Source organism: Rhodotorula toruloides, assembly GCF_000320785.1.
Source record: "Rhodotorula toruloides NP11 unplaced genomic scaffold Scaffold29, whole genome shotgun sequence".
Classification (NCBI taxonomy): Eukaryota; Fungi; Basidiomycota; class Microbotryomycetes; order Sporidiobolales; family Sporidiobolaceae; genus Rhodotorula; species Rhodotorula toruloides.
This window is the reverse complement of record NW_015622989.1, coordinates 168,012-194,925: the sequence shown is the minus strand read 5'-3', so window position 1 is coordinate 194,925 and position 26,914 is coordinate 168,012. Positions and strand designations below refer to the sequence as shown.

Here is a 26,914-nt window from a genome sequence, read left to right as displayed (position 1 = left end):
CCGCGATCTCGCTTCTCTCCTCGACTGCGTGCGTTCTTCACATTCGCCGCTCCGACGCTCCTCTCCTCCCTCCTAGCCATCCTCCACGCGCCTCGTCCTTCGAGGCTTCGTCTCCTTCCGCTCTCCGGCATCGTCTGCATTCGTACCCATCTCCGTCGCATCCTCCCTTCTCAGCAGTACCCAGCGCTCCTCTCCCGCTCAGCATCCGCACATTCACCCACCCTCGATTCCGGTCGTCACGTTCACTCGTCGACGCCTTTCCTCTTCATCTTCTGTGCCAGCATCATTCTCCTGCGTGCGTCTCTCTCCTTCCCTCGAGGCGCAGGCGCACGAGAGCGCGAGACGAAGGCGCAACTTGGCTAACTCGCGACTTCTCCCACGCAGATCTCCCGTCTCCCGCTGTTCCAACGATGGCTACCGCAGCTCTCGCCATGGTACACGACGCCGCCGTCGAGGTCCAGTCTGCCGAGGAGGCTCAGCGCGACTTTCTCCTCCAAGGCGTCTTCATCCACCCCGACCACCTCGCCCAAGGCTTCTTCGCCGACGAGTGCACCGACTACTCGTCCTCGTCTGGATCGTCGAGTTTGCTCTCGTACGACGACGAGGAGGACGTCCCCACCGACAGCTTGTCGGGCCTCGCGCTCGAGTGCACCTTCAGCTCCGCCCAGCAAGAGGAGACGCGTGACTACTTCGCCTCGCGCCAGGTCTTCACCAACGCGTCGCCCTTCGCTCCCAGCATGCCTCTAGCAGAGACCGAGCAGCAGTCGCCATCGTTCTCGGACGCGTTCCCTCTCGCTCCGACTTTCTCGCGCCGCTCCTCCTGCATGTCCGTCGCGTCGGACGTCCCCATGTCGCCCGCCATGCCCGCAACGTTCTCGTTCGCAACGTTCGCGGCCCCGTCGTCGCGTCCCTCTACCCGTGCCCCTTCGCCCGTCCGTGTGCACCCTTACGTCCGGCCGACTGGCGCCGACATGATGCGGTCGGTCTCGTCGCCCGTCGAGACGCAGCGCCAGCTCGAGGAGCGCCAGCGCCGCATGTCGACCGCCGAGAACGTCATGGACGTCCGCGCGATCAAGATGGCTCGGAGCAAGTCGACCGCGTCGACCCCGACCGGCGAGGCCTTCTCCGGAGGCGCTTCGATGGCTCACACCTCCGGCAAGCTCTTCTCGCCTCTCGCTGCGTCGTTCGGTGAGGACTGGGGCAAGACGCTCCCGCCGCGCGAGTCGGAGGCGCCGCCTCTCGTCCCCTTCCCCTACAACGTCGCCCGCCCTCCCGTCTCGCCGACACGCAACGCACGCTCGCACTCGTTCGCAGGCCGCGAGAACGTCTACATCGCGCCTGCGCATCACCGCAACTCGATCCACTGCATCCTCCCGCCCTCCGCATCCTCCGGCGCGCCCGCTCCCTCGTCACCGACTATGCCGCGCCACGCCCGCCGCGCCTCCCGCATGAGCATCGCGCCTCTCACGCCGATCCTGCCACAGTCGCCCGAGCTCCACCCAATCGACGAGATGAGTTGCGCCGCGCAGGCCACGGCAGCATACGTCCCTTCGACGGCATCTCCGGTTCGCAACCGTCTCCAGCGCGGCATGACCTTCTAGCTCGACCCTGCCTCGCCTCCCGACGTGCCCTCTCCACCATTACCATCGCATTCTGTTCATACCATTGCATCCGCCCAGCTGTCGACGCCATCCAGCACATCGTACATTGATTCCCTTTGCCGCATGTCCATTCATCTCGCCATCCCGCCCTCCGCCGTACCCTCTCTCCGCACCCTCTTGTCGTCTCACCATCATCAGCATTCCCCGCCGCGCTCGAGGCAACCGTCTGTACCCCTTCATCCTTGCTCGTCGCATCGTCCGTCCAGCATGAAAAGTATCATAGCATCGCATCGACGTCTCCCGCTGCTGCCCAAGTCTTCCGCGAGCGAGAAGAGTGACTGTACGCTGCTGTGCGCCATCGAGAGAAGGGTCCTTCGTCCTTCGTCCGCCTTGTCCGGCCTGAGAAGGTCGCCTCTGTCGGTTCTCGCTTCGGCTCCGTCCACTCGCTTTACTTTGCCAATTCCGTCAGTCACAGATCTTCGTGCTGCGAGCATTTGCGTCGCTGCAGATCCCTCCCTTCGTCGCTTCGCTCCGTCGCCGCGACAGAGACATCCATTCGATCGCGTCCTCCTCGACGGAGAACCGGCGTTGGACTGGGTAAGAGGTCTCGTCGACGAGCTCATCAAGATCTGTGCTAGATAGCCGGCGTTGAAGCCCGTCTCGATTATCTCGTTTGGGCGCATCCTCTTCTCGCACGCGAGCGGTACTTCCCGGTCAAAGCCGCATGAAGCCAGCTCCCTTCCATCCGCTCCACTCGACGCGCTACCACGCTGCTTGCGCTCGTTCTGGAATAGCCGGTCAAAGGCGGCCGAAGCTCCGTCTGCCTCCCTTTGAAGAGCACGTCTCGCGAGCCGCTTCATTCTCTCGGAGGTTGCGAGATATTGAATGCCTCGCCGCTAGTTAGCGATGGTTGCTGCGGTCTCGCTTCAGCGACGGCAGCGTGGAAGCGGCGACGTCGGTACAGTAGTGGCCAAGAATGGATCCGTCCGAGAAAGAGAGAGGGTTCAGGCGCTGAGGTTGGGAGGCGAGGTCGAAAGTATGGGCGGGCGGCAGTCTCGGGTGAATGCGTGCGGCAGATCTGTCGTGCCGAAGAGGAGCAGGATGTGATGCACTTCACGTGAACGAAGGCGCAAGCTTGTGAAAGACGCGGCAACGCCGCAGGGAGAGAAGCAAGAAGCGACATCGCAGGGTTCTTGCAGAGTCTTCGCATGCATGGCACCTCAGAGCTGCCCCAAATCTCTTTACCAATCTGTAAAGTCTGAAGATCTTACACGAAGAGACGGAAGACTTGCTGAACGTGGCACACGAGCACGCCTACGGCACATTGTAGCGAGGCGCCGGGCCACGCAGAGCAGCAGGAACTGTTGAGATCGGCTACGCAAGCGTCGAGAGGCCTCTGAAGCGTGATGCTGACCCGTTGTCGCGTGTGTGAGCGTGGTGAGGGAGCGGGATGGAGCGGGTTGTTGCGGCGGCGATTCTTCATTGGACGGCTGCGACGCGGTCGTACTGCGTAGCAGGAGCGGTAACAAGCTCGTGCACGTCCCCCAAGGCCTCCCATCGAGCGAGCGTGCAGCAGTGTGAGCGGTCGAGGGAAGACCGACAGCTCGCGACCGGCTCGACAGCTAGCATCGACGCTGCACCACTCGTGACCCTTGCTGGGGCTGCTGGACAGCTGAACGGCTTTCCACCACCAGCTAGACGGCGCGCTCGAACTCTCCGCCTGAGCCGGCGCCGCCTCATCTCCTCAGCGGACAAGCCGACGTCTCGAGCAGGAACCACTCATTCGGTGGGACTAGCAGCCGTCGGATTGTGGACAGCTGGCGTCTAGGTGAGCTTGACGCGTCTCAGAGTCACTCCAGAGGGTGGTGGGGCGAGGATGCTCGCTTCAGCTCTGCTTCTCGGTGGAGGAGCGGACGGAGGACGGCAGCACGAGCGATGGGTTGAGGTAGGGCATCGTAGTGCACGAGGAGAGGAGCACAAAGGGCTATATCTGGTCACCGCTCTTGTCGGCCTCCACCAACTGCCAACTCGCTGCTTCGCTCTGTGGCACTTCGTGTTGCGGACCAAGCAGTCATCGTCGAATGACCGACTGATCTTTCGCTGACACCGTTGAACTCTCACAGACTCGCCCATGATGCGCGACCGACCACCTCGCCCTTTTCGCCTCCCTCTCCCGCTCTTCCTCGTCTCCCTCGTCCTCCTCGTCGCCAATGTTGCGAATGCTGCCATCGCCGGGACGCAGATCCAGAACATCTCGTCCGACTCGACACAGTTGACATGTGAGTCGAGCCTGCCCACCTCGCACGAGACGCAACCGGTGACCACCTTCTTCGCAGATGTCGGTACATGGCGGTCCGACACGACTGAGGGCATCTACCAGGGTGCGTGCACTACACTCCCACCTACTGGTATTCTGAGCTGACGACATGTCCCTTCAGCCTACTCGAACGCGTCGGACGCCTCCGTCACCTTCTCTTTCATCGGCGTCGGCGTCTCCTACCTCGCCGAAAAGAAGGCAGACCGAGGTATCTGCCAGTTGACCGTCGACGGAACGATGTACTACACGCTCGACCTGTACAACGACTCGCCGTACTCGAACGGTTTGCAAGTTATCTGGACGAGCGGGACGCTGCTCTATGGCGCGCACAACATCACCATCTCGCAGCTGGGACCTGATGCGCGGTTCGGGTGCGTGCATCTACATTCCGTGAGGTCAGCCGGCTGGCTAAGCTGACGACTTGGCTTACTCCAGCTACTACCCTTACCTCGTCACCTCGACTTGGTCAGAAGCCGTTCCGACCGACGTTCGTGAGTTGGCGTCCTCCGCTTCTGGCGAAGCACGCGAAGCTGACCTGAATCGCCGGCGCAGCCAACTACACCCGCACCCAGACGACCCCGAGCGCGACGCCTACGAATGACCCCTTCTTCCCGGCCAGCCACGGCGTCAACCGAGGCGCCATCATAGGCGGCGTAGTCGGCGGTGTCGTCGCCTTCGGGCTGTTCAGCTTCCTGCTGTACCTCTGGCGGAGCGACCGGGCGAGAAGCAGGAGGAGCGAAGGCGCGCCGGTGCACAAGGTCAAGCGGGCGGACGGCAAGATGGCGATTGACGACGAGCCGGAGTCGAAGGGCGCTATGGGCCCGTACGCAGGCTACGGAGCGGGCTACGCCGGATACCCTTACGATCCCTACCACTACAACCCGCACGCTGCTGCCGCCGCCGCCGCATACGGCTACGCCCCGCCCTACGGTCACGACTCGACGTACAGCGGAGCGAACGGATGGGCGTACCCTCAGCCTTCCTCGCCTTCGCACGGTCCAGCACCCCGCTCGGCCAGCTCAGCAGAATCGCACAACCGCCTCTACACACAGCCCGAGCAGGCGCCTCAGTCTCCCGCCTTCTCGCCTCCTGCCGGCGCTGCACCTACCTCGCGAGGATCCGCCTACGACTCGGCCTACCACTCGGGTGACGGCGCAGCGAGTAACGCCGGCTCGCAGTCATACCCTTATCACGTTCAAGGCCACGGCAACGAGTCTCGCGCATACCCTATCCCCGAGATCTAGCGGTCCCATGCTCTCCTCGTTCACGTAATCTCCCCTTCCTCGCATTCATCGTTCCTGGCTCCCGGGGCTTTCTACCTGCGCACGCTTCCTTGTTGTCTTCCCCCTCGACCTTTGCAATCACTACGTTCCGCATCTCGCTTCGCGCTTGGACTCGTGGCTGAGAGATGCGTGCATTGCGAGGGCGAGTTCCGAGACGACCAAGAGGGGAGAGAGGCGGAGAGGAGAACAACAGTATATCCAGCATACAACCCGATAAGTTTGCGAGATCTGCGAAGAGGAGACGTGTATACAGGCGGAAGAGGGAGTCTAGAAGGCGGCGGAGTGAGCGTTGTGGGGCGAGTGTGCGAAGGGCGTCGAGGGGAAGCTGGCCTCTGCAGCAGGAGCCGGCTCGAAGGCGATGCCAAAGCCGTGACTGCGCCGGAGTCAACGTCAGGACACGTCGAGCAGAGAAGCGGAAGAAAAGCGGACGCACCGGTGGATCTTGGCCATCAACTCGGCGTCCTGGAGTTGGTCCATCGTCAAGAAGACATACTCGCAGTCCGTCGACGGCTCGGTGCTCGTGGTCATGCCAGAGAAGAGCTGGTTCGACTCGGGTTGTTGCTGCTGGAGGAGGCGCTCCTGGATGACCGAGAGTGCAGCTCCACGAGACGCCGCTTCTTCCGTGACGTGCATGTTGGCCGCGGCGCCGGAGAGCCAGTCCTCGGCGTTGACGGTGATGCCGGAAGCGACGTCGGGGGAGAAGCCTGCGGCGGCCGGGTATGCGTAGGGGGCCTCGGACGGTCCAGGAGAAGCGACGGCAGAGGTGGGCGCGGTCGAGAGAGCCGAGGGCGGCGGCATGAAGAAGTCGGTTGAGCCGACGTGGTAGCCTGAGGGCGAGGGCGGCGAGACACTCGACAAGGCCGTTGCAAACTTGCTCGGAACGAGGGTCGACCGCCGACGCTCGAGGTACTGGGCGGGAAGGTCAAAGTCGAGGCGCTCGACGCCTGCGTCCGACCAGTCGCTGTCGGCAGTCGACGGGCGACTGTTTTCCGGGAGATCCGCGCCGTCGACAAGACCAGAGACGGGAACGGCGCTCGAGAACTGGGCGAAGAACTCGGCGGTCACGTCAGGCTCCTCCGTCGGGAGGGACTCGACGAGGCCGTGCGGGAACGAGAACGTTTCGAAGGTCTCGGTCGCCGAGAGGACGCCAGTCGCGAGCGCGCTGCTGGTAAAAGACGGCGCCCGCGGAGTCGGAGGCGCCTCGTCGCCGTACTGTCCCATCGCCGTCGCGCTGAGTCGCCGCACGCCCGTGTTCCAGCCGATCGACTGCCGGCGGCCGTTGTACATCGTCGTCATGGGCTGCATGAGCATCAAGTCGCCGCGTCCAGCGTTGAGCGTGCTCGCCCGCAGCGTGCCTCGTCGTTGCTTGAGAGCGTCGATGGGAAGCGGAGCCGGGCGCTCCGAGTGCGCGAAGCGAGCGTCGAAGGGCGAGACGGGGACGTCCGGGTTCGCCGTACGAGGTGCAGCCGGCAATGCGCCGCCGAGGGTGTAGTTCTGCAGCTGTTCGAACGGCGAGGCGGAGGCGGCTGCAGTCGCGGGGCGATTTGGGCTCTGCGGGTTCGGGAGGACGAACGTCGAGGCCGTCTTGGGCGCGGAGGAAGGCGGTGGCGAGGCGAAAGGATTGGACAAGATCGGCTCCATCGACGACTGCTGCGCGAGAGCGGTCGCAGGACGAGATGACGGCGCCGATGCAATTCGAGGGTCGATGGAGAATGACGCTGACGACGGCAGAGACTGCGACTGGGCGAAGAAGGCGTCGAGTTGATTCATGTAGCTGAACTGGCCTTCCGGCGAGTTGAGGACCTGCGCCGAGACGTGCTGAGGCGAGACCGAAGGCGGAACGTCGACAGGCGAGACTGTCTGGTCACAGTTGTGTGCCGTGTGCGGACGAGACGGCGCCTCAAAAGGCGGGAGGTAGACGGTCGCGTCGATAGCGGTGCGGTGGTCGGGCAGCTCGAGGTCGAAGATGCCTTCCGGCGACGGGTACTGCGGGACGCTCGTCGCCTTTTCCTTTGCCTTGGACCGAGTCGAGCGCGCAGACGTCCTCGTCGCTCGCGGCGACTTCTTCTTCTTGGGCTGCGGAGACGGCGCGACCGCGGGCGTGAACTCCTCGTCCTCGTCCTCCGTCGAGCCGTTCCGTCTCCTCCGCTCGCGTTCGATCTCGAGGACCTGCCTCGCGACCTCGTTGCACGCCTCGCGATGCTCATTGACGTCGCGCATGTCCCTGCGCTTCTTCTTGCCGGCCGAGTCGCGCATGCGCTGCTGCGGGCGGTACTTGTAGTCGGGATGGAGGCGCTGGTGCTCCTCCTTTGCGATGCGCGCCTTGTCCTCCCAGTACGACTTGTCCTTGGCCGACAAGCCCTTCCAGACCTGGCTCACGATGACCGAGATGTGCTGGCTGTTGTTGATCTCGAGCGAAGCCAGGTGGCGGGCGTGAGCGGTCCCAGGCGGCTCGGGCTTCGACGGGTCGAGCGAGGAGGACGAGTCGGGCTGGCAGCAGTGCGAGCGGAAGAGGATAAAGGCGTTCGGAGGGCGCTTGATGTGCCCCGGCTCGAGTTTGCGAGTGTGCGACTTGACGGGCTTGCCGCCCCTTCCGATCCGAGGCTGGCGTCCGACGACGAAAGGCGACTCCTCGTACCCTGCGCTCGTCGAAGGCGGGACAGGGAGCTGGGAAGAAGGCGTATCGCAGCTCGTCGCCGGCGTGGTGCAGTACGAATCGACTGACGACCCGTAGAAATCGTACGTCGCGGCGCTCGCCTCCGAGTCCCACTCGCTGTAGTCGCTCGCGCTCGCGCTCGCGGCAGACCTGGGACGGAAGAGTGGCGTCTCGACGAAGGAGGCAGGCGAAGCAGAGTAAGGGTGGTGTCGCTGGCTGTTGTGCCGGCTGAGCGAAGGGGTCGTTCCTCGCGAGACGGGTCGGGAAATGGGGATGGGAGCTGCCATGGCTGAGGCTGACCTGGGCGAGCCGAACGGGGAGGGCGGGACGGGGAGGAAGAGGCTCGACTTTGGCGAGCCGTTTTCGGTGAGGTGGATACTCGAATCGACAGGCGACATGACGGACGGGAACTGCGCCGAGTAGCTCATCCTGCAGGCGGGTCGAGGGAGATGCAAATCCAAGTCAGCGACCGCCCGTCGTCTGGGAGCTCGATCATTTCGGCCGGAACAGCCAGATACGAGGACGGAGACGCACCTCGACTCGCTTGCGGGCTCCGCGCGCGGTCGTTCTCTGCGACTGGCTGAAGTGTAGGAGGACGAGCGAGGGATAGATCCAGCTGCAGCCGCCGACCAGCGCGGCAGTACGGATTCTCTCGCACGGGGCGGGCGGGCCGGAAAGTGCAGGCCTTGATCAGCGCCATGCCCCCGGAGGTTTCGCTGGGGTTCCACTTGGGAGAACAAAGGGGATAAGTGTGAGTAGCCAAGCGGTCGGGCCGGGACGAAGGCGAACAATGAAAGCGTTTGCTTCGAGACAGAGCAGAACAAAAGGCCGTTGTGAGACAACGCCGTCGAGTGCCGAGGTACAAGGATGCCTCATGCCTGTACGGTATTGGCTTCGGCCCGCGTTTTGCGAAAGCTTCGAAGCGCACGAGTGTTCCCAGGCAGAAGCGCAGGCACGCGAGCGGAGCGTTCGACAAGGAGGGAAGTCGCGAGCGAGCGAGCGAGGAGGGTAAGGTCGGCGGTTCGCGAGCGTGCGACGAGTTGGTCGAGTAGTCGACATGTCCTTCGAGGCGGCAAACCGCCTCCCCAGCCCGCCCAGCGGTGTGGTCCTCCCGTCTTCCCCTCCTTCGCTCAACTGATGAAAACCCTCAGCTGGTCAGTGGTCGGGCGGGCTGCACTCGCCGTCGATCGCTTGTTCGACGCCAGCCGGACCTTCGACGGCGATAGCGGCGAGCAGAGCAGGCCGGTAGATCAGCGAGTGGCAGGGTCGTGAGGAGGAGAAGGCGGAAAACCAGGGAGGCCGACGCATGGAGCCTCCGTCGGGGCGCAAGACGCAGCGCAGTGCACCCAAAGGGCGGCCTGAAACCTTCATACATCCCGCTCAAGAATTGCTGTCCTCGTTCGAGGAGTTGAGCCGTCGTCGTTCGCTCGCTTCGCTCGCTCCCTCCTCCGCCTCGACAATTCCCGCTCGCTCGCCTCGAGGGGCGGTCTCGCTCGCTCTGCTGATTCTCAAGCTTGCGCGTTTTGCCATGCCAAGCTCGCAGCGCCCTCGCGCTTGCGTGCTGTCGAGTTTACCCCTACCCCACCTCATCACCACCCGACCCCGTCCTCCTCTCGCAGCTCCTCGAGCGCTCGACGAACGGCCTCAGCAGCCCCAGTAGACCACACAAGTCATGACTCCGCCATTCGACGGCCCGCCTCCCAGCAGCGACCGTGTCCAACAGCCTGCTCCCGTCCCCGAGTCCGAATCCGGAGCTCGTGACTCGCTGGACGGATGGGATGACTTGACGTGCATTGGGAACCGGTGCAGACGGTGTACGGGAGCGATCGGGCAGTGCGAGGCGCAAAATGGGCCGGATTTGGGCGACCCCTTCCTCCGCCGACGACACCTTCACGACCCGCACCTCACTCTCTCGGACTAACCTCGCCCTCGGCTTCCTCGCGACGTACCCCCAGTCCAGCAGACAAGCGACCCGCACACGCATGCACCGTCAGCAATGCTCCCTCCGCCTCACACCTCAGCGTCGCCTTCCAGCCGTCACTCGCCTACTTCCCTCTCGACGAACAGCTCTCGCCTTCCTCCCCCTCACCCCTACCGTGCATTCGACGCCTCGACCCTCCCGCCTGTCGTCTCGCACAGCGCCACGTCAGGAGGCTATCGCCCCTTGACGACCTCGACCTCGTCGGCATTGCTTCGCCCGTTCGTCATCCCGCCTACGCCTGAGCGCCCGCACCCGCTACGATGCTCCTCAAGTCTGCTCCTACACTTCCTGCTGAAGGTAACCCTGCTTTCCTCTGCCACCCATGAGTCCGGGCTCCCATACCCCTCATGTGGCCGCCAGCCAGCCAGCCAGCCACCCTTCGGGGGAACCTACGTCCCCGCTCGTTGCCCGACGATGCGGCGTAGTCCTGCTACTCATTGAGGTCCGGCCGCCCAGCCCCTCATGAGCTTCTCTTCCTCCCTCCGCCCGCAAGGGTTCTTCCATTTCCGCCTTCGAGGCTTTCCCTGCCCCCAGTGGCGTTTCCCTAGCCCCCAGTGGCCTTTCCCGCCCCCCGAGGCATTTCCCGCCCCCAGTGGCTTTTCTCGCCCCCAGTGGCTTTCTCCCGCCCCCAGTGGCATTTTCTCACCTTCCCAAGTGTCTCGAATTCCCAGCGGCGTCCTCTCGCCTCCTCCAGCAAAGCGAGACCGCGCTCTTTGCCGGCTTCAATCCTTCCACCTCTCAAGACGCGGACGAGCTCTCCCAGCCCCGCCTCGCTTCCTCCGCAGACGCCTTGCGCAGTGCAAGTCACCCCAGCAACGCCCAACGCTTCCCCTCGCCTGTCCCTCACGCACTTCCTTGCCGGTCCAACGCCTCGACCCATCTCGCGCCCCGCACTTTGCCGGACTCCGCCCCAGAAGCCCTCCTGCGTGCGCGTACCCTCTCGATATGAGTGGTCGCGCGGCTGCCCATGAGCAGCGCTTCGTTGCGCCGCCCAGCGAGACGTTCTCTCATCCCGAGACTCGAGTCGGCGCCCAGCTCAAGCTTCCCGTTGTTGGCCGCAAATTCAGGTTTCAAGCACATACAGCGCTCCTGATCCTCCTTCGAATGCTACGGCAGCGTGCACGCTCATGCGGCCGTGCTCGTGACGAAGACAATGAACTGCTACTCCCCGTCCTTCAGTCGGCCCAGGCTGCCTGTTGACTGGTCTCCATGTCCTTGCCCACATTGCGGACGTTTGTATCGTCTATCCCTCGGGCGAGACTCGAGGAGCACGCTCACCGCCTGCTTGAGCGGACTACTTCCGTCGACCTCGTTGCGTTTGTCCTGCCTCGAGCGTGTCTACCCGAAGGCGGCGCCGTTCTCCGCTCACTTCCCGCACACTGAGTGTGTGTGCTACGCACTGTGACGTCCTAGCTTGAATCTCCCGCCTCGCTTGGACTTTCTAGCCTCGTTTCTCGCACTGTCTCCATTACGGGCATCTGGTGCTCCTCCGAGACAGCAGCACGCTCTCCGTGTCGAGCACGATTCTAAGACTACTTCTTTGCGGGACGGACTGCCTCAAAGCTCGCAACGCTCGATTAGGTGCTTGCGTTCCTCTCGAGGTTTCCGCTTCTCCCTTTCCCTCAGCGCTAGCTTCATGCTGTGCAGTTCTTGGAGCTCGCCACTCTTCCTTTTGTGATTGTTCCAGGCTACAAGGGACCGGCGCGGTCCACCTACACGGCTGTACCACGAACTTGTCCTTGCTTCTGCTCGACCTCCACCCCTTTCCTCATCCCTCATTCTGCTGCTAAGCTGTTCTCGTCCCATTCAACGTGCTTGATACGCTTGCCAGCTTCTTACGACATTGTCGGGCGTCAACCCGTTCGACGAGCGACGCTACCTCCTGCTCGAGCAGAGCTTCTCAGCGGGCTCTTCCCGGACTTCGTGCCTCGGTTGCAACGCTCGTACTACACCTGGCAAGCATCATCAACCTCAGGATGTGCTCTTTGAGCTGGAATCCGGGATCCACCACCTCAATGCCCCTTTTTCGAGCTCCTCCTCCTCGCGACCACTGCTTCATTATCCGCTCTGCGCTTCGAAGCCTGCTTGACGGTGTTTAGGGTACTCTCAGACATGCTCCGCAGTGCTTCCGCTGCGCCGCTATCCCGCTGATTGGCTCAGCTCTCCCGCACCCGTTGTCCCCGACCTCGACGCATGCCAGCGCCCAGAAGATCGCGTCGTGGCACTCCAGACCGCCGCACAACCAACTTCCCACAACCACATGCACCACCAATGTCCCTGCCCACCTGCCCGACGCTTCCTCGCACTCGCCGTCCTCACCACTTCATCTCGAACCCCGGCACCTCCACCGACTCGGAGGCTCCCGCAGGACCTCCTCTCCCAGCAGAACGTGAGTCATAGATTCATGCGGGACTTTGACGGGCGGCCACGGTTTCAAGGGCACTCGAACCCCTTCTCGCGGACCCTTCTCTTCCCTCCCGGACACTTCGCTGGCGTGGCATGAGCAGCTAGCCTTGATGCACCAAGGAGATGCACCGCTCTCAGCTTCACAAGACCACGATGCTCATCCGCCCTTCTTCCAGACGATCTGCTCGAGCAACGCCCAACTCGTCCTCTCGCCCCTCCAATCCCGCTTCATGGGCATCCACCATGCCTGACGACCTGCATCAAACGCTTGAGCGCCTTTCTTCTCTCCGCAATCCTGCAGGGAAGCCAACACAACCACTCTTCCCTCCCAACATCTTCCGCAGCAGTCTGCCACCCTCCCTCTTCGGCCTCCTCCTCATCAGTCTCCTCCTCCTTCTTTCGACGAGGAACGGCGCCAATCACCTCGTATCTACCGCATCTCGCCCTGCAACTGCCCTACAAACCGTCACCCTCCTCTCGTTCGACGAGGCGAACGCACTTAAGATTCGTATTGCGTGCCACTGGCTCAAGACCTCCTGCGCATCTCGATCGCCAACATGCTTGAGAAGCTGCCACAGTAGCCAGTGGGCTTCCGCGATGGCTGGACTCGGACAAGCAGTTCACTAAATTTTACGCTCGAGCGTCCTCTCGCGCCTTTTCCCCTTGCTCTCGCACGATGCGGGTCTCCCGACTCTGCCTTCAACCGCGACCGCGCAGCTTGGCGCAGTACGCGTACGACTTCACGTTTTCCGGACCGCAAGCCTCGCCACGCCCTTACGTATTCCGCTTCATACGATCCTCTCCGCTCAGCCACGACACCAGCGGTCACCTATGTGCCCGCGACGCCTTGGAGTACCTCAACTCGCCTCGCCTGAATCGCCTACTTCAGCCCATTCGACGCGGACCAGGATTTGCTGCTCAGGTTCTCCCGAAGGGCCGAGTAGCCTTGTTGCTCTATGTTCCGCCAGTCCAGCGCTTGCTCACGCCCATCATGCCAACATGACATCATTACTGCTGTCGTCATTATTCTTTCATCGCCTCCACCCCTTTTTAAACGACCAGCAACGCCTTCCTACCCAAACTCTTCCCTCCTCTCCTTCACCCCGCTAAGACGGATTTCGCCAACGTCGTGCACATGGTTCGATTACGACAAGCTGTTTGGGTCCCGCGCCGCGCTCCTCGCACTGCTCGTCGCTGGTTCGGTTGGGCTGCCGCGGTCCTTGAGTCCGCAAAGCGGCGTTCGCAGGCTCACGAGCCAGCAAACCCAAACTACTCGCTTTCGCTCGTCTTCTTTCATTCCCTTCAACCTTTCCCCCTTTCCCTCCGCCGCCAAACGAGCACGAAGCCAGGACAAGGCGCCCGGGGTGAATGGGATCGTCTTCTGTTCGCTCTCGGGTTGTAGCAACGTGCGCATGCAATATAGCTTCGTTCAAGAACGAGCAAGGCTCGTCGCAAAAGCAGCAAGCGAGCGAGCAAGCCAACCTTGTCCTCCTCCTCGCACCTCGCGACGTCGCAAGAACGGTGAAGAGAGAGGGGTATCTGCAATTGAGCCAGCTCGAAGACGGGAAAAACGCAACAAAGAGGAAGGAGGAAGAAAGGAGGGGTTTCAAGAGAGAGGGCGCGCAGCAGAGGGATGTGTACCAACGAGGTGAGGAATCGCTCGCGCGGCGCGGAAAGAAGGAAAGGAAAGGCAAGTCGTTGTAAGGGAGTCTGAATGTGTGAAGGAGAAGTGTAGGGAGAGGGGTATCGACGAGGAGGGAGGGGATCTTGGAGAGCGCGAGGCGCTTAGTTGAAGTGCTGCGCGACGAGCGTGTCAGCTGCGTTCTCAGTACGAGCGAGGAGAGCAGGACGTACCCAGGTGATGTCGCTGTGAGGCGGGGACGGAGACAGACGGAAGCGAAGTCAGCAATCTTCTCCTCGTCTTCAAGTCGAGAACCTCGCCGACTCACAAGACACCCATAGCGTCAGTTCCGCCAAGAGCCTTGAAAGCCTGCGTACGCACACGCCCTCATCGTCAGTAACCTGTAGACGAAACGCGCGGGAGAGGTCCGGTTCTCGACGCCCAAGGCCGTCCGGACCTCCCCGGAACGCCAGATCAAGGGGAAGACGCGCACAGCCGTGCTCAAGTCGAGGCAGGACGAATTATCACTGCGATGTAGTTAAATAGGACGTCAGCGCACGTCCCAGCTCGAAAAAACGCTCGAAGAAGCGAAGCGAAGCGGAAACCCACCAAGTCGGGCACGAATCCGCCACCTTGGCCTGGATCGAGTTACCCGTGTCGACACGGGTGATGGTAACAGTCTGACCGCAGTGTGCGCCGTTGGCGTAAGTGGCCGTCGGGAGTGCGACGATGAGTGCCGAGTCGGGGTTGACGGCGCCGCAGTTGCCTGCCACTCCGTTCTCTGTCCGATCCCAACCACGTGCATCGTCAGCGCTGGTCTTGTCCGAGTTTGGGAGGAAGGGGGAAGGCACGCACGGTAGAAGAACGTGGCGATTCCACCCGAAAAGACCTTTCCGCCGTTTCCACCGCCGTTTCCGCCCTTGTTGGGGTTCGCGTCCTGAGTGGCCTTGGCAGCGGCGGCAGCGGCGGCGGAAGAAGAAGAGGCGGCTGCGTCGGCGGCGGCCTTGGACGAAGCTGCGCGGGAGTGGAAGTCAGCATGGAGGGAGGGGGAGGACCCGAAAGGAGGGGACGGACCGGCAGCAGCGGCGGCGGCGGAGGAAGAAGCAGCGGCATCGGCAGCGGCCTTGGACGAAGCTGTAGTGACATCGCCCTTACTTCGAATCAGCGCTTCTTTCTCTAGCGAGGAAAGAAGTGAGCGACGGAAGGAAGGCAAGACGCACCAGCAGCGGCGGCAGCAGCAGAAGAAGACGCAGCGGCGTCAGCAGCAGCCTTGGACGAGGCGGCTATTTCCCACGCAAACCCGTCAGTTCGGAGACGAGCGAAGGAAAAGAGGAAAGGGGACGAACCGGCGGCAGCGGCGTCGGCGGAAGCCTGGGAAGCAGCGAGAACCTGAGCCTGCTGGGACTCTGCATTCACAACGCCATGCCTTGAATCGTCAGTCTCCGTTCGGGAGGGGAAGGGGCGAAACGCGCGAACGCACCGTAAGCCTTCTTGGCGGCGGCGGACGAGGCGACGGCGTCGACAGTCGAGGTGGGAGCCTGGGTGACCTTGTCGGACGACTTCTGCTGCTGGGCGACAACGGTCGAGGCGGGGACAGCCGGGGCAGAGGTCTTCTCCGGCTGGGCCGAGGCAGCGGCGACGACGCTCGTAGCCGAGCTCGCGACGTTGACGACGGCAACCTTCTTAGCGGCGGCAGCGGCGTCCTTGGAGAGCGAGAGGACGATGGGCAACATTCCCGTGTCGAGGTTTCCGCCGAGAGCCGAGTAGGCGGCCTTGGAGAAGGTGGTGAAGTCGGTGCGGTCCGAGCCGTCGACGACGGTCACGGTGACGCTGCTCACGTTTCGTTCGTCAGTACGGAGAGAAGGAGGGGAGCGAGGAGGAGGAGGGAGCGCACCTCTGACCGTTGGCGGGGTTGGTAGCGTAGGCGGTGGTTCCGCAGAGCGCCGACTTGGCAGACGGGTCCGAGTAGACAGAGAGGGGAAGACCCACCTGCATCGCGGCGTTGCTGTGCGCTCGCCATCCTGGTCAGCTTGCGAGTCTCGCGAGGAAAAGGAGGAGCGGAACGCACTCGGTCGCGACGCCGCAAGCGCCCTGCCATCCATCCTCGGCCCACCAGATGGCGGTCGTCTCAGTCGACGAAGACGAGTCTGTTCGTACGCGGCGAGAAGACGGAAGAGGGTCAGCGTGGGAGAGCGGACTTTCCGAGAAGGTCCGCCTCGAGAAGGGCGGGCCTTCTCAGCGACGTCGAGAGCGAACGTACCGGCGCCTGCTCAGTCCAACACGCACACGCACGCACGCACAGCCAGCAGAGAGAAAGAGAGTCAGCCCCTTCGTCCTGCGTGCCAAACATTCCAACTACTCCCTCGGTCACTCCCTCCAACGCGTCCTCGACGCGCCCCTCCCCTCGTCCTCTGAAGTGAAAGGGCAGACGCACGCTTGACCCTGCGGTTGAGCTTTGCAGCACCACGGCGGTGGATGGCGAGTGAGCGTTCTACGCGGTGTCCGTCGTGGAGGGAGGAGGCGTGAGCGGCGGTCGAAGCGAGGACTGCTGCGGCGGCGAGCGAGAGCGACTTCATGGCGGGCGGGGGGGGGTGCAAACGAGTGTGGGTTGGAGACAGTGAGTCCAGCAAGCGAGAACCAGTTAGCAGGCGAGAGAAGGAGAAGGAGCGACGAGGGTGAGTGGGCGAAAGAGGAGAGCAGGAGAGGCGCGAGCGGAGCGACAGCACGCGGGCACACTCCAAAGTTGAGTGACCCTCTGGCTCGCTTCTCACGCGCGTAGCCTGCCTCATTAGACTCTCTAACACTGCAGACTCACTCTACACACACTCCCGTCAGCTAGTCCAGCCCACAGAGGCGAGACGGACGCACGGCGGACGCGCAACCTCTTCTCTCTCGCGACGACAAACAAGGGCTCACCCCTTCTTACCATCACCGAATTCAGCCCATTCAGGCAACACGCAATACTGCAATCAAGGGCACGGCAGAGAAGCCGCAAATAGGGCGGCGGACGAAGGCAAGGTCCTCCTCCCAACTCCTATCCTCTCTGGCCCGGGCAGCCCGCTGCAACGCACTTCGTTCGCCTTTCCTCTTGAGAGAGCTCGCTTATCAGTGTGTGGTAGCGCTGAAACCGGAGTCCGTCACTTCGAGCGAAAGAGTCGAGCCAAGCAAATCGAAACGAGACGGGATGGACTTGGCATCACACGAGCGATTCTCTCTCCTCCTCTCGTCTCCCTCCCGCCGTTGCGCGGAAGAGCAAACGTACATCAACACCCTCGTTCTTGTCATTGCTGGCATATGACGACGCCTAGGGAATCGCCTGCGTCGTCTCTCCCTCAGGCTTCTTCGCCAATCCCTCTTTCTCAAGCGCTGCGTGCACGACCCGTCAGTCTCGTCTCAGAGAAGAGGAGGGAGGAGAGGATAGAGAGGGCGAACGTACCGGCGTCGATTTCGTGCGGCTTGTAGATTTTGGCAAAGGGCAGGCCGGAGGATTCGTCGATCGTGAGCGTCGCGAGCTCGACTGTGCGACCGTGTTCACACCGCATCAGCTTCTCCTCGCTGAGGCGAGGAAGAGGAAGGGAGAGGAGAAACGAAAGGGACCGCGCGAGACGCACTCTTCTCGGAATCCAAGCTGGTCGAATCCATCGTCTTGCTCAACACCTTCAACGCAAGCCCAACCGCCTCCTCAATCCCGACATCGTCCCTATAATCCTGCCTCAACAAACTCTGCGCCGTGGCATTATTCGCCCCAACACACGTCGCCTTCCACCCTGAATAGTTTCCCGACGGGTCGCTCGCGTAAAGCTGGAACGAGTGGTGCGGGTCGTGTCCTGCAAAGAGGAACGAGACGCCAAAGGGACGGAGTCCGCCGTATTGCGTGTAGCCTTGCTTGAGGTCGCATAGGCGTTGGACGAGTTGCTCGACGGGCATGTCTTCGTTGTACGCCGCGAGGTGGTTCTGTGCGCATGGACGGGCGTGGGCGAGTGCGATAGGAGGGCTTGTGAGGGACACGGTGAGCGCACCTGGGCGACGTTGCGCGCGTACGAGACGAGCGAGTTGGCATCGGCGTTGTAGCCCGCCACGCCCGAGATGACGTTCCTGCCGCGCTCCAACACATCAGTACCTCGTTGCTAGAGTAGTAGGAAAGGAGTGTGTCGCGCACCCGTTGATGAGGAACAACTTCTCGCTACTGCCCTTCTCCTTCTCCAACAACTTGCTCGTGACCTTCTTCTCGGCCGCCAGCACGATTCCCGCCTTGTGCGGAAGGGGGTACTTCTTCTCCCTCTCGACCCTCGCTTCCTCCTCCTTCTTCCTCGTCGCCTCGCTCTTCTCCTTCTCTTTCTCTTTCGGCTCGAAGGAGGAAGAGGGAGTGGAAGACGAGGGAGTGTCGTCCACTGCCATCGCGTCGGTCGAGTCGGACGAGGCGGTGAAGGGTTTGGCGGAGGGTCCGGGGGCGAGGATGCCCACTACTGTGCCGGCGTGGCCTGCGGGGCGAGACGAGGGGAGGGTGAGCGAGCGGTTTGAGGGAGTCGTAAGCGGGACGTGGTGTGGTCCCAGGTCGGCCAGACCGCTCGATTGCCATGGCTGCCTGCAGAGAGCATCGCGGTCCACTCGAAAGCCTCGTAGCAGTCTGCCACGCCTCGTGAATGGTTCCCCGTCCTCATCGCACCCCGTCCAGCCGTCGTCACCAACTCCTCCACCTCGCCTCTCATCACTTAGCCCAGCCCGCGCACCACATGTCATTCCTCCTGCATCCTTGACTGTTCCCAGCCGTGCCCGTCGAGCGAGCGAAAGGCGAGAACTCACTGATACTCTCGAGCGCATACTCGACCTGGTACAGCCGTCCCTCGGGCGAGAAGATGGTCCTATCCGCTCAGGCAAATCCGTCGCAGCATCCAAGAGTCGAACAGGTCCAGCCGGACGGTGGGAAGGGAGGACGAGAGAGACGAGTCGTCAGCGGGGGAAGGAGGGAGGTGCGATGAGAGTGTTGTCGTGCGCTGCTGGGCTTGCTGGAGTGGTTGGTGGGTAGGAGAAGAGTACGCACGTCCTGCTGTCGTATCGGCGGCTTCCCATGCTGAGTTTGAGGTGAAGAGGTGCTGCTCGACCTGGCAACTCGTCAGCGAGACGGAGGTTGGGATGCGAAGTGACACTCGCTGCGCTTGAATTGGTTGCTGGGCTGATGAATGTGCTCTCACAGCCTTACTGAACTTGCTATGCTCTCCCAGCATCGCCGCACGTCCTGCTCGCGCTTCTTGACCTGCTCTTCGTCGCCCGGTTCGCTTCGCTCCCTCTCACCTTCTCGCGGCGCTGAAGGGCTTGGGATCTACCCTGAGCGAAGACTGTGTGACTATGCGAGGCGGCCGCGGCGGTATCGCTGGGTCGGAGCGGGGCTTGCCATCTCTCGGTGCAGGTGCTGGACTTGAGGTAGACGACAAAACCGAGCGAAGTAGAAGGGTTCGCGCTCTCAGAAGGAGGCGGAGAACGCTCCATGGCGGCGCTTGTGGCGACCCTCACCGTGATCGATGCAGGACAGGCAGGCTCTCCTCGACACCGTCTCGGGCTTGCAACGTCAAAGTTCACAACCGTTCGACGTCTATCGGTCCCTGCCTGAGCTCTCACACGCCTCCAGTCCCTCACTCCCTGTCGATAGCTCCGCAGGACTTGCCCACCAGTAGTCCTGTCGCTCCGCCTCGACTTCGCCTCGACGCCGTCACTTGCGGCGCCAGTTGAGCGGGTCTAGCGACTGATCACCAAGCAAGAGGGTCAATCTCTGCAGATTGCACAGCTGAATTGCATCTGTAGAGCGACTGCATACGACAAGCGGCAAGACGAAGACGGCGGACAAGTCATCGCTGACTTCGGGGCTCGTGCGGCTCGAAAAATGTCCACCGCCCGAGACGTTCCTTGATCCACTCGACAGTGCAAGTTGCAAATCAGCGACGAAGAGCGCCGTTGCCGAGTGACGAGGGCTGGTTCCGGGCCCGGCGTCGAGCGGAAGTGGATCCTTCACTCAACTTTCGCCTTTCCTTCCATCCTCCTCACCACTTCGGCGCTTCTTTGCCGCCTTGAGCGCTTGCACACACCCTTAGTCCACCAGCTAGCCTTCTCTTCCTTCCCACACCGCCCAAGCAGCTGTACGTCGACCTCCGCTCCTCTCCACGGTCCGCCTTCTCAAGCTGACCTCCCTCCTCTGTTGCAGCATACCGCGTCAGCTCGTCAGCCATGGCGACCTACGACAACGGGCTGTACACGCCATGGACGCCCGCAGGCGGAATCGCCGCAGCGACGACGAGTGCAGCAGCCTGGGCAGGCGAGACGGCGGCGACTAGCTCGTCTGCGGCGGCTGGTACATGGGCTGCGACGGCTACGACGAGTGCAGAGGCGGCTTGGACGCCCGAGACGAGCACGGCGCAGGCGGCGTGGAGTACGAGCATGACGCCGGCTTGGAGTGCGGAGGAGACCACTACGAGCGCTTGGCAGGCTTGGACCCCTTCTACGACTACGACGACACGCGCATGGACACCTGCGACAATCTCGACGACGACGCAGTCGAGCGCATCGAGCACGACTACCCCGCCGGCCTCCTCCTCCTCCTCGACAACCCGCTCGTCTTCCTCTTCCTCGACGACTGCCGCTCCGTCTTCCGTCTCGTCCGTCGCTGACTCGTCCGTCAACAAATACGCGACCGTCTCGCGCTATGCCAGTCCCTCCGCCGGCGCACTCGCCTCCTCCTCTTCCGGCCACTCCTTCAAGATGACCTACCTTATCCCCGCCTTCATCATCGTCCCCCTCGCGCTTATCTTCCTCGTACTCGGTTGCTCGTACGGCAAGTGGTGGGGAGGTAACCGGAAGGGATCGCAGACGCCTCTCTCGGAGGGCGTTGGAGGGATGGGCTGGTGGGGCGGACGAGGGGGCAGTTGGAGGAGTAGGAGGTCCGGCTACGACGACGACACGGAGGAGACGGGCGGGCTGGTCGGCGGTGAGAAGTACCGCGATGTGATGGACGAGTACGACGAGAAGCGGTTCACGCTTCCTTCGGTCGAGGGCGGCGAAGGCGACGCGGTTCGAGGCGGTGGTTCGAGGTGGAGCAACTTCTTCGCTCCGTCGTCGGCCAACAAGCACGACCCTCTCGCCTCCCATCCGGACGTCGCCGTCCCCTTCCTCTCCATCTCGCACGCCTCGACGCCCGAACAACCTTTCGTCCCGCCTTCTCGCTCGTCTTCGACGCAAGACTTCCCTCGCTGGACCGCTCGAGGCGCCGTCGCACCTCAAGGACCCACAACGAACGGTGGGTTCCTCGCTGCTGGCGCATGGGGAACAGGCGCTCGCTCGAACCGCCAGAGCGGACTTGCGCGCAACGTCAGCGGCAGGAGTACAAACTCCGTTAGCAGTCGTCTGAGCGACCGCATCTTCGGTCGCTTCGGCATGGGAGGGCGCTTACCAGACGCTTGCCCTTCTCCGTCGGTCTACTCGCCCACGCCGGAAGAGTCGGCGCAGAGTCACCAGTCGTTCGGCGCAGCGGGCGCTTACATGGGCGTTCACATGGAAGACGAGGACGAGGACGACTTTGCGCACGAGAAGCACGACGTCGATTACGATGCTTTCCTCGCTGCGGGACGGGTCGGCGACGGGGAACTTGCTCGACGGTACGCAAAGGGCGAGATCAAGGACGCAGACATCTTCCCGCCTCGCGAACCGCCTCGCTACCCTGAGGGCGACGCTCGCGAGCGCTACTACGCTCGTCAAGGTCCGACTGCCGACACTCCCTTCGCCTCTTTTGCCGCACCAGCACCCGCCAAGCCTTCCTCATTCGCCGTCGACCTTCCCGCCGCGCCTTCTCGCCTCCAAGTCTCGCCAAAGAAGACCGCTTCGACGCTCGTCCGCCCAGCTCCTCCCGAGACGCCAGAGAAGGGCAACAACCTCCTCTTCTCGTACGCCTCGCCCCCGCCCCCTCAGCCTCACGGCTCTCCTCGTCCGCCTCTCCCTCCTATCCCTCAGATGCACAAGCAGGTCTCGCCGACCAAGGCACTTTTGACGGAACCTCCCGCTCGCACGCCTTTCCGCCAACCGGTGGCGCCGCAGCTCGTCCGCCCGCCTCGTCATCACGACCCGTTCGCGCCCGAGCCGACGAGTCAGATGCAGCCGCAGCCGGTCTTCCCGTCTGCTCGTCAGTCTCGCGAGACGAAACACGACTCGGCCTTTTCGCTCGATGTCTACGGCGCGATCGTCGACACCGCTGACGAAGCCGAGCAGCAAGCTTCCAAGAAGCGCGGCGGAACTACGACGTCGTCGAGGAGTGCCACGCCGACGAAGCAGTCTCAGCGCTCGACGCCGGTTCGCTCGAACACCGATGTTCGTCCGGGACAGCTCATTTCGTCCGCCGCCGAGTTGCAGGCTCGCAACATGCCTTCACGCGAGTCGATTCCTCGCAGTTCGTCCGTTTCGCCGACCAAGGACATGGGTCGCCGCCGTGAAGCTACTCCTGGTTCGAGCAGTCGGGCTCGCCCTGTCTCCGCCTACGCAGAACTGCCCACTCAGGCGCTGAAGGAGGTTCGCAAGATTCCCAGTCGACAGGACCTTAAGCCCATCTCGAAGGCCAAGTCGCGCGAGTCGCTCGCTTTCGATGCCGCCTTTGCCGACCCTGCGCCGATCGCCCCGTTGCAGCACCCGAACAAGGTCCGCGCAGCAGTCAAGAGCATCCAGGCTCGCGAGCCGTCCTCCGCTCCCTCGCACCGCAAGACTCCTTCGCGCGACTCGGCTCGCTCCGCCTTTTCCGACAAAACCACCTCGTCCGGCGGCAGGCTCGGTCGTTCCGCGACTGCTGCGCCCTCAACCACGACCTACCGCCGTCCGCTCGGTAACAAGGGTCTCGTGTCTGACAACGAGTCGGACTCGGACGACTCGGAGGCCATCGTCACGAACCGCCGGCTGAGCATGCTCATCCTGAACCGCTCGAGGTCTCAATCGGGCTCGCTGCCATCGGGTCCAGCCTCAGGCGACTCGCACAGCAGCTTGACGCACGATGACGAGGAGAAAGCGGCGCGGCCGTTGTCGAGCGACCCGAGGAGGCTGTCGGCGATGCTGAGGAGGCCGAGTCAGGGGGGCGCTCTGCAGCGCAACGATGGCGAGAAGGAGGAAGGCGAAGAGAAGGGCGGTGCGAGCGGTTTGTTCGATGCCCTGAAGAGGAGGTCGGGCATCTTTGACGATGCCGAGTGACTTTTGGACCTGTAGTGGACTGCCTCACGCCCTGGAATTGTTATCCACACGTGCATTGCGATGCGCCATGGTACAGCACTCAACATGCGAGAGAGCAAAAGCAGTGTCCGTCTATCAGCGCTCAGCGCCCCTCACTCCGCCTTGCCCGCCTTCGCGCCAAGCTTGGCGTCGAGCGCACCGAGACGTTCGACGAGCGTCGGGTGCGTGTAGTTGTATGCCGAGTAGAGCGGGTCGACGTCGTAGAGCGCCAGGTTCTTCTCGTGAATCGAGACGAGTCCCTTCTTGAGGTTCTTGGCATACGAGTCGCCGAGTTTCGCGGCGAAGGCGTCGGCGTCGTACTCGAGTTGGCGGGAGATGAAGTTCGAGACGAACTTGAGGACGGAGGAGAGAGGAGAGAAGAGCATCGAGGCGAGCATGAGGGCGAGAATGGTCGGCCCGCTCGAAGGCGGAAGGAGGTGCGTGAACTTTTCCGGAAGCGCTTCAGTCGAGTAGGCGGGAGTGTACGAGTGGAACCCGAAGGCTGAGAGGAGAGGGCGGTTCGTGAGGAAGAGGGTGAAGGTTGCGAGGGAGAAGGCGACCTGGACGAGCGAGGTGAAGAGGAGGTAGACGATGTGCATGCCCTTCCAGTGACCGAGCTCGTGCGCGAGAATCGCCTCGACCTCGGCAGGACTCGAGCGCTCGAGCAGCGTGTCGTAGAGAACGATGTGCTTCGGCAGACCCGGCACGCCCTGCAGGACTCGAGATCTGAATGCGTTTCGATCAAGAAGCACAGCTCGCGACGCACCATGAAGAAGGCGTTGCTGTGCGAGCTGCGGATCGAGCCGTCGATGACCCAAATCTTGCTGAGCGAGAAGCTGAGCTTGTCGGCGAGCTCCTTGATCGGCGCGCAGAACGGCGAATCAGTCGGAAGCGGCGTAAACTTGTTGAAGAGGGGCATGATGGCGTAGGGGTACACGACGAGCATGAAGATCTGAAAGACGAAGCTGCGATGGGCGGAATCAGCCTTGTGGTCGGGAAGGGCCGGGAGGGAAGAGCGCGCACATGAAGACGATTGCCCAGGCGACGATGCGCAAGATGGCGTCCTGCCCAGCCCAGTGAATGATCTTGATGATTCCAGCGACGAGAGGCGTAGTAATAACAAGCGAGACCGCGAGGCCTTTGACCTGGTCCTTGACGAAAATTGAGCGGGTCATCTTGTTGCTGCGGCATGCACTGGGTCAGATTATGCTTGTGCGATGGGAGAGAGGCAGACTGACAAGCCATGCTTCTCTTCAAGGACAAAGTTGCGGTAGTACTCCTTCGGGATGGACAGGACAGTCGAGATGACCGTCGTCAACACGAGGAAGGCGCAGCTGTGCCAGATCTCGCCGCGCCTCGCGAATGGCAGCCTCTCCGACACATCCCACAAGCCCTTGAGGAGCGACCATCCGGACCCGCCAGCGTTGAAGCCGAGATAGGCGAGGACAGGCGCCGCAGTTCCGCCCAAAAGGACGAGGGTCTCAAGCACGTCGACAAAGCTCAATACTGAGGCAAAGTTAAGCTTGTCGCGGGCGTAGGCTTGCGATTTCTGGTAGGTTTCTTGCGAGTCGGAGGGGAGGTAGGGTGCGAGGACGGAGGGGATGCGAGGGTGAAGAATCGGGGAGAGGTAAGGTAGCTGGCGGCCGCTGCAGAGAGTCTCGTCAGCTTGTCTGTGCCGTCCGAACGGCGCACTGCGGCGACTCACGCGACCCAACTCTCCCACAACTCGACCGACACGACAACCGCGAGGATGACGCTGCGCCAAGGGATGGCGGGGTCGGCGAGCTTGTCTCGCAGCGTGTATAACAGGGAGCTCATCTCCAGAGCAGGCGGGGCAGTGTGATGCCGGACGAGGATGAGGCGAAGGGCGAAGTCGAGGGATGACCTCGTCCGTCTCACTCCGCCTCTAGGAGGGACTTGCTGGATCGCAATGTGCTTCTGCTGCTCTTTCGAGTGCGCTTCTGACTTGACGAACGCCCGCATGGCGTGGACACGCTTCTTGCTCCCTCTTCCTTCGCGAACCGATGAAGCGGAACGAGACCTCGGCAAGGCTTTCGTCGGGCTGTCTTTCCTGTCGGGCGACCTGCGTGATTCGGCAGGGGCGTGCTCGCGCGCTGAAGTAGCATCTGTTGGGCGTGGACGCCTTTCTTGCTGCCAAGTCCTCTTCTCGCTGAACTCGCTGCTGGCGCCACTTCTATCTCGCGGTGAAGCTTACGAGCGGTTATGCCTGGGGTACCAGCGGTTCTAGCGAGCTAAGACGGAGGCGGAAGAATGGATCAGATCGAGCTGAGTGCTGAGCGCGGTCGAAGGGGGAGGGATCGGTCTCCACTCTGCAGCCAGTACTGCTTGCAGAGTCCTCTCATCAGTTCACACTGCGCGAGAGAAGGCATGGAAGGGCGCTTGCAGAGACTGCCACCTACGGCGCCGCAGCGAGTGTCCTGAAGTGAGGCATCGTTGCGAGTCGTAGTCTAGGAGGAATGGGGCCCAAGCGCGCTGGCATTGTCCGCGAAAGGCGAAGAAGGGGATTACGCAGAGACGGTACTTCAGGACGTGAGGGGGGGAAGGAAGACACAGACTGCTCAGAGGATGCGAGTGTCGCCCTCGACCGTCTCGACCGCTCAGACTCACGGCCTCAATGAGGCTGGTCCATTGTAGCAGTAGAAGGGCGAGTTGACGGACTTTGCCCGGCGAAGAGCGTAGCCGTGCGGGCAGTGGACCCGGCATGTACCATTCCTGCACACAGGCTTGCCGATACCGTTGTCTATGGCAGAGATGTACAGTCAGTAACGAGATCGCTTCCCTCTCCAACCGCGCTCAAGGAGGAGGAGGAGCACGCACACGAAGGCGGGCAGACGTTTCCAGGCATACCGCAATTGGCGGGATCATCGCCAACGGCGAAGCAGGCGTAGGGACCGCTCCCGTCGGCGTTCTGCGAAAAGCGGGTGTAGCCAGCCGCGCAACCGATGTTGCAGGTCCCGTCGACGTTGCACGTTGCGTAGCCGAATTGAGGGACGGTGCATGTGTTGGCGCCGCAGGTTGTTGACGAGGGGACACACTGCGTGCCATCTGCACCGCCAGGAGCGAAGCCCGCGTTGCAGCGGAAGGTGCAGGAGCCATTGATGCAGAACGAGTTGGCATCGGCGGGCGGAGCTGGGCCTTTCGAGCGAGAGATGGCGTCTGCGCGGGAGAGAGGGTCAGCGCGTCTAGGAAGATGATGCTGAACGCAAGAGGAACGCACTGGCACCGCAGCGAATCTTGGCAGCGGCGAGGGCGGCCTTGGTGTTGAGGAACGGAGAATCGGGCGAGTAAGGGTTGGTCAGTGAGACGGGACCTGCGCCGCCGGCGCCGCCTTTGGGACCTGTGCGATGGCCCATCGTTGTCCGGCCAGCACGAGCACGCTTCTTGAGCGCCTTTGCCGCAGCCCGACGACGAGCAACAGCAGCGGAAGACTTGATGGCTCGTTTAGCGTGCTGTCCGCGTGCAACGAGGTCTGCGCGAAAAGGCCGAAGTCAGTGCCCATCCAACAGCGTCCCACAGCCCATCGTCGCTGACCGCACCCGTCCGTGACAAGACGAGACGCGACGAGACTTCGATGAAGCCTCGTCTGGAGACGACGCGCCTCAGGCAGACTTACCGACTGGAGAGGCCACTGACGCGTTGATAGGGACAAAGGCAAGCGCAACGAGCGCGAGAGACGCGAGGCAAGCCTTGAGAGAAGGCATGTTCCTCGGAGGAGCGGGGAGGAGTGGGAGGGATGGGTCAAGAACAGATGTAGCGCAAGCTACTGTGAACGAGCGACGTGCAAAGGGTGTGTAGGA

General features: G+C 62.6%; 8 protein-coding genes across 8 annotated transcripts; 3 read left to right on the top strand and 5 right to left on the bottom strand.

Moving 5' to 3' along the window:
* Positions 1 to 410: 410 nt before the first annotated feature.
* Positions 411 to 1,601, top strand: RHTO_04539 (uncharacterized protein; the record flags this gene model as incomplete). The annotated part of the gene is made up of 1 exon (XM_016418205.1): positions 411 to 1,601. The coding sequence occupies one exon, from the start codon at positions 411 to 413 to the stop codon at positions 1,599 to 1,601; it is 1,191 nt and encodes a 396-aa protein (XP_016270466.1).
* A 2,131-nt stretch (positions 1,602 to 3,732) lies between these two features.
* Positions 3,733 to 5,162, top strand: RHTO_04538 (uncharacterized protein; the record flags this gene model as incomplete). Its single annotated transcript, XM_016418204.1, has 5 exons — positions 3,733 to 3,880; positions 3,938 to 3,982; positions 4,040 to 4,289; positions 4,354 to 4,409; positions 4,471 to 5,162. The coding sequence occupies 5 exons, from the start codon at positions 3,733 to 3,735 to the stop codon at positions 5,160 to 5,162; spliced, it is 1,191 nt and encodes a 396-aa protein (XP_016270465.1).
* A 306-nt stretch (positions 5,163 to 5,468) lies between these two features.
* RHTO_04537 (specific transcriptional repressor) lies at positions 5,469 to 8,285 on the bottom strand (the record flags this gene model as incomplete). The annotated part of the gene is made up of 2 exons (XM_016418203.1): positions 5,469 to 5,574; positions 5,635 to 8,285. The coding sequence occupies 2 exons, from the start codon at positions 8,283 to 8,285 to the stop codon at positions 5,469 to 5,471; spliced, it is 2,757 nt and encodes a 918-aa protein (XP_016270464.1).
* Positions 8,286 to 14,029: 5,744 nt separating this feature from the next.
* Positions 14,030 to 16,654, bottom strand: RHTO_04536 (expansin family protein; the record flags this gene model as incomplete). The annotated part of the gene is made up of 14 exons (XM_016418202.1): positions 14,030 to 14,041; positions 14,099 to 14,111; positions 14,194 to 14,234; positions 14,359 to 14,392; positions 14,475 to 14,646; positions 14,721 to 14,879; positions 14,940 to 14,999; positions 15,086 to 15,148; positions 15,212 to 15,271; positions 15,346 to 15,695; positions 15,760 to 15,870; positions 15,934 to 16,012; positions 16,126 to 16,131; positions 16,300 to 16,654. The coding sequence occupies 14 exons, from the start codon at positions 16,652 to 16,654 to the stop codon at positions 14,030 to 14,032; spliced, it is 1,515 nt and encodes a 504-aa protein (XP_016270463.1).
* A 515-nt stretch (positions 16,655 to 17,169) lies between these two features.
* RHTO_04535 (20S proteasome subunit alpha 3) lies at positions 17,170 to 18,935 on the bottom strand (the record flags this gene model as incomplete). The annotated part of the gene is made up of 7 exons (XM_016418201.1): positions 17,170 to 17,231; positions 17,302 to 17,382; positions 17,477 to 17,819; positions 17,885 to 17,960; positions 18,025 to 18,346; positions 18,669 to 18,727; positions 18,907 to 18,935. The coding sequence occupies 7 exons, from the start codon at positions 18,933 to 18,935 to the stop codon at positions 17,170 to 17,172; spliced, it is 972 nt and encodes a 323-aa protein (XP_016270462.1).
* A 1,149-nt stretch (positions 18,936 to 20,084) lies between these two features.
* RHTO_04534 (uncharacterized protein) lies at positions 20,085 to 23,078 on the top strand (the record flags this gene model as incomplete). Its single annotated transcript, XM_016418200.1, has 1 exon — positions 20,085 to 23,078. The coding sequence occupies one exon, from the start codon at positions 20,085 to 20,087 to the stop codon at positions 23,076 to 23,078; it is 2,994 nt and encodes a 997-aa protein (XP_016270461.1).
* A 131-nt stretch (positions 23,079 to 23,209) lies between these two features.
* Positions 23,210 to 25,079, bottom strand: RHTO_04533 (STE24 endopeptidase; the record flags this gene model as incomplete). Its single annotated transcript, XM_016418199.1, has 5 exons — positions 23,210 to 23,806; positions 23,863 to 24,061; positions 24,120 to 24,278; positions 24,335 to 24,766; positions 24,802 to 25,079. 5 exons carry the CDS (start codon positions 25,077 to 25,079, stop codon positions 23,210 to 23,212), a joined length of 1,665 nt encoding a protein of 554 aa, XP_016270460.1.
* A 641-nt stretch (positions 25,080 to 25,720) lies between these two features.
* On the bottom strand, positions 25,721 to 26,818 carry RHTO_04532 (uncharacterized protein; the record flags this gene model as incomplete). The annotated part of the gene is made up of 4 exons (XM_016418198.1): positions 25,721 to 25,857; positions 25,935 to 26,273; positions 26,335 to 26,586; positions 26,731 to 26,818. The coding sequence occupies 4 exons, from the start codon at positions 26,816 to 26,818 to the stop codon at positions 25,721 to 25,723; spliced, it is 816 nt and encodes a 271-aa protein (XP_016270459.1).
* Between the last annotated feature and the right edge of the window lie 96 nt (positions 26,819 to 26,914).